This window comes from Podarcis melisellensis (assembly GCF_964234715.1).
Source record: "Podarcis melisellensis genome assembly, chromosome: 14".
In the NCBI taxonomy this organism is placed as follows: Eukaryota; Metazoa; Chordata; class Lepidosauria; order Squamata; family Lacertidae; genus Podarcis; species Podarcis melisellensis.
In genome coordinates this window covers 6,429,735-6,438,445 of record NC_138546.1, presented here as the reverse complement: position 1 = coordinate 6,438,445, position 8,711 = coordinate 6,429,735, and the positions used below count along the sequence as shown (strand labels likewise).

Sequence of the window (8,711 nt, the reverse complement as noted above, 5' to 3'; positions counted from 1 at the left end):
CGTTATGGAAGCAGCTCATACTGAGAGGATGCGGAATGGGGCAAGCGTAGGTAGGATCTGCCTTCCTCTTGACGCTAGAACCACTGATGAAAGAGGGGGGAGCTTCTCCCCAGCTCCTCCAGTCTCCCCACTCTGTCCTGTATGGATTTCCCCTTTCTCTCTGCCAGCATTAATCATGTTTTTTTTTTTAACCACATCTGCCAGGAGCTTATAGCCGGCTAGGATTAGCTTGTAACCAGGATCTGAAGCTGGTTGGCGCTGCTAGGGTGTAATACCACTGTTAAAACTGACAAGGGGCGGAAGAGGACGTTTGAGCCTGTGGGGCGTTGGCGATCTGTTAAGGATTGGCTAAGGACATGAAAGCAGAAAGCTAGTTCATGGTACTAGGCTCTGCAGGTGATTGGGATAAGTCTTGACTCTTGAGAAAAGGAAGGTGCTCACTAGCAGGCCTTGTATCTACATATATGTGAACCCTTTTTTAAAAAAAGTCAGCAGTGCCACACTACCGAATCTATGGCAAGCTCGTGAACCGCCAAAACCGATTCCAGAGCCTTGTGATTCACAGATCTTGCTTCCATCAGGCAAGATGTCAGGCACACCTGCAAGTGTAACAGGTCCCTTTTGCACCTGCAAAAATAATAATAAGCAATGCTGAAGCCCTGAACACTGTCTGAAGGGCAGAGTAGGTAGGACTACTGTGAATCAGTTCCTCAGGGATCCTTCATGTATTTCTGCTTATAGTGCAAGCTTTGTAAAGGCAAATGTTCAGGTGGAAAGGCATTGCTCAGCTAAATCGGAACAAAAGTCTCTGGTGGGCCCAAGCCTGGGCACCTAGAAGACCTTGTGAGATTTTGTGTCTCCGTTACAGGGATAATCCCAAATAAACTGCAGGTGTCCATTTCTGTATTGGCAGTGGTGGCGGGAGAAATATCTGAATACAAGGCTAATGTGCAAACTAGGCTTTTTAGGAAGGCAAGAAAAAGCTACCTCTTCACAGAGGGACACACACATTCCTTCAGCAATTCAGGAAAGTGTTGCCTCCCACCATCGAAGGAGGAAAAGTCTATAAATGAAGGCTTGGTCTTGAGATGAAGGGAGATGTCGAGGAAAAGCCTGCCAAATGGAGTTGACAAACCAGGACCCAAAGTATCTAAAATTGGAGAGGCTTCCTGGGATAGACCAGCCTTCCCCAACCGCTGGCTGCTATAGCAGCCACAGTCCAAAACATCTGGAGGGCACGAGGTTGGGGAACACTGACCTAGATGTGCCAACAATGGCATCCCACTGGCTAAATCGATTACCTGAAATATCCAGAGACATTCACTATACTGTGGCTCTCAACCACCAACAGGGAAGGAGGAAACCAGTGTGATGATGTCACAACATGGGCAAATATTCCTAAACTGTACAGGGGGAAAACTAGACTCGATGACAGCATTCGGGGAGATAGGCCCACGGTTCCCATGACTCTAGAGTCCCATCCTTTAAAGGGATACCTTGCCTTGCAGATGCGGTAAAGCAACTCTGCTCAGGAAGGCCTTTTCCAAATCTTGGGTATTGGGAGTCCTTGCATAACGCTGCTATGATTTCACTGCAAAGCACAACAGATTTCCCTCCACCATCTTCATGAACGAACAGCCACCCAATAGGAGGGGGGGAGGAGAGGTAGAAAGCAGCACAGGGGTGCTATCTTCTCTCCAAAAAGCTTTGAAATTTATCTGCCTGTTTTGCTGAGGGACAGGTGGGGCCACGCCTTGGAAGCCTAGCTGCTGTGAAGCCACCATGGGGCTGTCTGCATCACAAGGTGGGACCCCCCCACACACACCTGCTCTCGTATAAAAGCTTTGCCCGCAACTCCATCGTGGCTGACAACGTAGCTGGGTTTCCCAGCCCTATTTGAGAACAATGGCGTGTGCAAGATTCAAGCAAGGTTTGTACCGTTCCCGCAAGATCCTTTTTCTCTGATACAAAGCAGCAAAGTGTCATACAGATGGCCTCTACCAACCCATTACTTGAGGAACTAAAAAGTGCAGCATTACACACACACACACAAAGTGCAGCTTTGCATCAAGTTTTCCAGTACTCTTTAAAACACCAAATTTGACACTCGCCCTTGAAGCTTCCTCCGGTGGTACATTCAGTTCCAGAACTCTGTCGCACATAATTGCATTGAACAGAGGTTTTGAAATATCACAAGTCCAGTTACTCTTGTAAAACGTGTGTCTTGTCACCAGCTTCCGGACACACAGGGAACAGGAAATAAAACTAGTAAGGCATTCCTCCGCCTCTAAAATTATCAGCCAGCCGGCCTGCTTGGGATTTCCCGCTGCTGTACTTATCTGCAGCTAGGGAGAAGACGCAGATGAGATGTGGCCTCATCGGAGACCTCAAGTTTTCACGGGACGAAAGAAATAAAGCGGAACCACCTCTACCGGATTCAACCAGTGTAACGACAGATTCTTAAAAGGCTCAAAACTGATCGCACCCAGTAGAGTTTGTGACTCGGGAGGAGCCCCAACATCCAGTCCATGCTGTGTGACCGGCAACCACCCCAATGCGCAGCGACAGCAGAGGTAGTAAAACGGTTGCAAAGGCTGGATGTTCAGGAAGGGTGAGGCCAAATTGGAAGCTGGTTGTACCAAACAAAGCATGGGGAGGGTGAGGGAGGCCTAATCCAGTACATTCAATCCCAATGACACCTGAGTGCTAAGGTTTAAGGGCACTGGGCGATTCCAGAGACCTCTCCCAGTGTGCTCTTGCGAGCAGTGGCACTGGCCTGTGTGACAGGGTCCGAAGCGCACCCTCCCCAGCTCCAACTTCCCTCACATTCTCCCCCATACTGCAGAAACTGGGCCAGCTATAAGGATTTGTGAGTGTCCCTTTCCCCTCTGGGAGAGGCAAGCCAAGGTGCAGCAGATTACAGAGACACAGTGCTCGGCGTAACACCCTGCCAAGGCCCCCTTGTGCTTTTCCAGGGTTCAGAAGGCCTTCACCAGACCTCTGACCTCAAGAGCCAAGGAGGGCCTCCCTCTACTCCCCAGGGATGCACAATGCAAGGAGTCATTGCAACCACCAATGCTGCAAAAAGACCCGAGAGACGGGTCAACGTCTGGCTATTGTGAAACAGCTGAATTCTTACGTTTAGCTTAAAAAACAAACAAAACCCCTCCACCTTCTACAATTCACTCCCATACACTTCTGAAATATGTTTCTGTGGCTCACTGTGGTTTCTAAAAAATGCGCACAAGTCTTTGGTGCCACTCACACGTACCCAGCACCGACCACGTGCCATGCAAATCCCCTATAGTCAAGATATCCCACTGCTCCTTAAAGATGCTACACAAACACACACACCCCCACGCTCCCCACTTTAAGCAGCAAATGATAATGAACTTCCCCTCTTCCAAAGAGGTGTGACCGAGGTTTAGGAAGTCTCATTTTAATGAGGTTGGCTTAGCCACGCTGGGGTCTTCCATATCGTCCTGCGGGTTCTCAATGACTAGTGTGTCGATCGCAGAATCGTCTTGGCCTGCAGATGGCCACAGGTGAGCCAGCGGGCGAGGAGGGGAGGCAGCAGGGCAGGCTGGGCACAACTTAAATTTTGTACAAGCAGCTGGGCACGTAATCAAACCTGAGCACCGGGCTGACCCCTCGGACGGGATCCTGAACATACTGCAATTTCAGGAGCTCGGCAAGGTACTGCACCACTTTGCTGTCCTCGTTTGCAAGCCCCAGCTGGATTTTCAGGAAGTTCAGCCGCCGGCTTGCCACGGACTCCTCCGTCTCCCCCTCTTTGATGGGCAGGTGCAGGTCGTGGTAGAAGGTGTACAGAAAGGCCTTGGAGCACAGCTGGGTCAGGAGGGTCTGGACGTGCATAAAGTACGTGCTTCCCCGCTTGATCTGCGTGCGGTGGTCAGCAAGCCTGGGGATCAGGGTCCCTTTGTACTGCGGGCAGCGGAGAGTCTTGCTGTCGGCATCCAGGATACTGATGTACCGGCTGTAGCGGCAGAGGGAGTGCATCATGTTGACACCCGACGGAGAAGATGCTCTGGAAAGGAAGGGGGAAGATAACATGCTGAAATTGAAACTCCAAGGTAGAATAATTACAGGTATGCAGGCATTCTGTCTCTGAGAGATCATGAAGCGAAGTGGCAGAGATTGGGAGCCAGGACTTCTCAGTTCAGCCACATCTCCCTCTGGGACCGAGAGCAGGAAATATCATTCCTGCACCAGCGTCTCCCCCCCCCCCCTAGCAATTGCACACCGCTGCTGCACTACCAAAGGAAATCAGCGGGCAGGTCATGTTTCCTGCTAAATGGTGCTTTCGTAGCTAACCTTTGGAAGGGGCGGGGGAGGTTTCTGATTAAGTATGGAAGCCTCTGACATGAAAATGATCACCGCCAAACCCCACCATGCCAGAACAAATGGTGACTGAACAGGGCACATTTCTGACCGGTGTGCCCCTCTTTTGTCAATGGGAATCGATTGTCATTTAACTGTACTGCCAGGGACCAGAGTTGTGAGGGTTCTGTATTTGGCAGGACCACAATGGCCAGAAACTACAACTAATCCAGTATGCGGCAGCTAGACTGGTGACTGGGAGTGGCCGCTGAGACCATATGACACCAGTCCTGAAAGACCCACATTGTCTCCCGGTACGTTTCCGAGCACAATTCAAAGTGTTGGTGCTGACCTTGAAAGCCCTAAACGGCCTCGGCCCAGTATACCTGAAGGAGCATCTCCACCCCCATTGTTCAGCCCAGACACTGAGGTCCAGCTCCGAGGGCCTTCTGGCGGTTCCCTCCCTGTGAGAGGTGAGGTTACAGGGAACCAGGCAAAGTAGTGGCGCCTGCCCTGTGGAATGCCCTCCCATCAGATGTCAAAGAGATAAACAACTGTCTGACTCTTAGAAGACATCTGAAGGCAGCGTTTAGGGAAATTTTTAATGTTTGATGTTATTGTGTTTTGAATATTCTGTTGGGAGCCGCCCAGAGTGGCTGGGGAAACCCAGCCGGATGGGTAGGGTATAAGTAATAACTTATTATTCTGTTATTACTTCCACTATCAGAGACAATATGACTCTGGAGAACATGGGCTTTCCAGAGGCATCTGGATAGCCACAATGGGAAGTTAGGATTGTATCAAACTTTTGCTCAAAAGTTAGACCCGCTGAAATTAATGGAATTGCATTAGCCTTGTTCGTCAATTTCAGTGGGCCTTCTCTGAGTAAGACTAACAACGGGTTATATTCAATGTCAGTCCCACTCACACTAGACCTATTGAAATTAATGGGAAGGCTTAGATCTTATTAAATTCAATGGGTCTACTCTGAGCAAAAGTTAGCTGGGTGCAACCCATTGTATACAGTCCAAAATGCTGGACTAGATAGGCCTCTGGTCAGACATTTTAAAGATCTGGGTAGGTTATGGTGGTGGTGGTGGTGGTGGGGTTTTACCTCTGCAATCCAATCAGCTTCCACTTCTGAAAATCTGTGATGTGCAAAGGAGATGTGGCCCAGTGCTTCACCGGCTTGGCATACGCACCGCAATTTGGAACAAAAATAGAGAGTGCGGTGACGAGCTTCTCCACGATCGTCTTGTCTTCCCCCAGCACTATCAAAGTCCTGCCGCTCAGTAGCGAATATATTGCAGGGTGAGCAAAGGGATACTGCCGGATGAACCTCAGTGCATTTTGCCCCGACTTCTTTTTGTGCCTTTCTCCGAAATGACCAGCAGGAAGGGCAGGGGAAGGAGTCCTGTCTGAGCTGGTGGAGGCTGTGCTGCTGATGTAGCTTGTGGAGTCTGAGCATTTATCCAGGCTCATTTTACTCGTCTCTCTGCTGCTCGAGAGATAATGTGGGTCGAGTTCGTAGGTGAGGAGGCCTCCCAAGACGCCATCGTGGGAAGAATAGTCCGTGAAATTCACATGAAACCCTTGATCCCCTTGCCGGTATGGCTGGGGCGGGATACTGACCACACTGTCACCATCGCAATGTTTGGGGACCATGTCGGACGGAGGCTCGAGAAAATTTGGACTCTCTTTTCCAATGCAGCAGGCAGAGTCCACAGGGAGCAGGTTTTCTGGTTCAGGGTTGCCTTCAGTGTTGTCTGGATTTAAAACAGGGCTAAAGCGAAAACCTTCGTCTTCTTCGTCTGCATAAGGCTCTTCATTAATGGCACTTGGGTAGCTCGCTTTAAAGTCATCAGGAATCAGAGCTTCTGAGGGACATGTGCTAAGGACCTCGATGCTGTCCTCACTTATGGTCCTTCGGCTGACAGCTTTGCTCCTCACCACTTGTGGACTCAGGTGGGCTTGCGGCATGCTTGCCTGCGTTTCAGATTGACTCAGGGCAGTAGCAGACTTTTCCGTCCCCAAAACCTCAATGCTTTCACCACTACTAACACTTCCTTTAAGATCTGCATCGAGGTACTCAAGATTGTCGTGCTGGTCATAAGTAACAGGGTCAGTGACTTCTGCTTCCTGCATGTCTTCAATCTCCTGTTCCATCTTTATAGGCACAGACTCAACACTGGATTTGTAAGATCCCAAGCTGACTAATGTTTTAGGAATAAGGCAGACTTCCAAACCTTTGGGATTGGGGCTGTCTACGTTAGGTCCCTGGTAGCCATTTAAATGCCTTTCAGATGGTCGTTCATCAAGAAGGAACATGTCTTCAAAAAGGAAGTTGGTAATAGTTTGCTGCTGCAAAAGTGCTCTGCTGATCTGATTGGTCAAGAGGTAGCAAACGTCACCTCTGAACGTTTTCTCAATTTGATGTAACTGATCTAGAGTCTGGGTGAAAAAATAAACATCACACAGTTCCTGAAGGGTTTTGAGTTTCTTGTCAAAGCACTTGGCAGATTTTGCCTTGATAAGTTTCGGGGTGTAAGAGGATTGGCGAGGATAAAGGTGTGTTTCACTGGGTTCATCAGATTTCGAGGTAGTAAATCCTTGTTCGGAACTATCATCAACTTGTTCTGTCACACACTCTGGCTCATAAGGGTGAAAATCAGAATCTTTCAGCTTACTGTAAGGATATGATCTGATTTGTTTTAAAAGATCTTGATGCTCAATGATAGATTTTTCAACGCTAGCCAGTTCATTGGCTTTCTCAATGGCTTGTGTGGTATAGTATCCTTTCTCGTTGTTTTTCTTCTGAATTTCAGTCTCATTATGCAAAACAGTTCTAGTGTAATCAAGGTCTTTCAGTTTCTTTTCCAGTTCATTCGCAAAAGCTTTTCGGTTGCCAGTCTTTAAGCATTCTGATGCTTTGGAGAACTCCGCAGAAAGTTCCTGAAACATCTGCATAATCTTGTGCTCATCGGCAGAAATGTAGGCCATGCAGAAAGGCCGGACAAAGCCTCTCGCTTCAAGATCATAGAGAGTCAGGTGATGCACATAAGCAAAAGCTCCTTCCTTGGAATCGCCCAGCACTACTTTAGAATCCTCCACAAAGTTCAGCTTTGGGTAAGGGCATCCAGGAGGGTGCCCCACAAAGGAAGCCTGGTAGTCCACCGACATGATGCGGAGGGAAAAATAGTTGAGATCAAAGGTGCCGGAAACTTTGGCATCATCCGGGATGGTGAGCAAAGGCTGGGGTCCCACTTGCTCCGAGAACTCCGATATAAGGATGAAGTCCCGGGTGAACTTGGCACCTGAGAGCTTGGACCAGGGGTTGGCCCCATGGCTGGCAAAAGGGAAGAGCGGAACAGAGTATTCCTCAGGCAAGGCTGGCTCACTGTATGCCTCTTCTTCGTACTCATCTTCTTTGGTAAACGCCACCACATCTGGGGCGCTGATCATATTTCCAGGTGGGGGCGGTGAAGGGGCATGAAGAAAGCAGGGCCGGTCCCTCACCAGTTGTCAGCCGGAATCCATTGGCGGGGAATAAGGGACTCCTTTTCCGGACTTGCTCCGCTGACGGACTGTCGGGGGTGGGGGCGCTTCCTGCACACCCAAGGAAACCTATTGCACTCTCCCTTTTACTTCCCTGCCGGAGGTGGGCACTTTCCGGAGTCTGTGGCACTTCCCTCTCTGACTAGGGGTCACCTGCCCCTCAGCTGAAGGACAGGGCACCAATCCTGTTCATCCAGCGGGCCGGGTGAGGCATGCCCTTTCATGGGGGGGCAGATCCCCCACCCCTCCAACCCCTCTCCCTTGGTTTAGCTGCCTCGATTTCCAGGCCCCCCTCCCAGGATCTAATACACCTCCTTCCCCAGGGAAGGAAGGGGACCCCTTTCTTTCTCCCCAACCCCTCGACTTTCCCTCCCTGGGAAATGGGCCCTTCTCCGGATCTTCCTCCCCTCCCCCCTTTTCCCCTCTTACCAAAAAGGTGGGCGCTAGGACCAGCCCGACCCTCCACACGCACACCCCCTGCCCCGTCTCTCCCCCTCCCTTTGCCCCGCGCCTGCAGCACGAACTGTCACTTCCCCCTCACAGCCGCCGCCTGGCAGCCATCTTGGAGTCACATGACCTGCTGTGAAGCGACCCGGGTGACCCCGGAAGCGGTTCCTCTATAAAAAATAAAAAATCGTTTTCCCTTCACACACAACTTAGATTTTAAAATAAAATAATAGGAGGAGCAGGCTGGTTTAGTTCGTGCTGCAAAGGCGCGAATATATAAAAAATTTTAAAATATGAAAGAGGTCGCGCGACCGCGGTGCATCATGGGTGTTGTAGTTCCCTCTTTCCCCTCACTGCTTTTCGTCCCC

At 50.0% G+C, this 8,711-nt stretch overlaps 1 protein-coding gene across 1 annotated transcript; it reads right to left on the bottom strand.

Moving 5' to 3' along the window:
• Positions 1-3,250: 3,250 nt before the first annotated feature.
• On the bottom strand, positions 3,251-8,398 carry SMCR8 (SMCR8-C9orf72 complex subunit). Its single transcript, XM_081889117.1, has 2 exons — positions 5,456-8,398; positions 3,251-4,048 (listed from the first exon to the last, which is right to left on the bottom strand). The coding sequence occupies exons 1-2, from the start codon at positions 7,801-7,803 to the stop codon at positions 3,595-3,597; spliced, it is 2,802 nt and encodes a 933-aa protein (XP_081745243.1). The 5' UTR covers positions 7,804-8,398; the 3' UTR covers positions 3,251-3,594.
• Positions 8,399-8,711: the final 313 nt, after the last annotated feature.

Coding starts and splice junctions, on each gene's coding strand:
- SMCR8 (XM_081889117.1), bottom strand. CDS start 7,803: ATGATCAGCGCCCCAGATGTGGTGGCGTTTACCAAAGAAGATGAGTAC. Junction 4,049..5,455: donor AAGCTGATTGGATTGCAGAG/GTAAAACCCCAC, acceptor CTTCCTTTCCAG/AGCATCTTCTCCGTCGGGTG.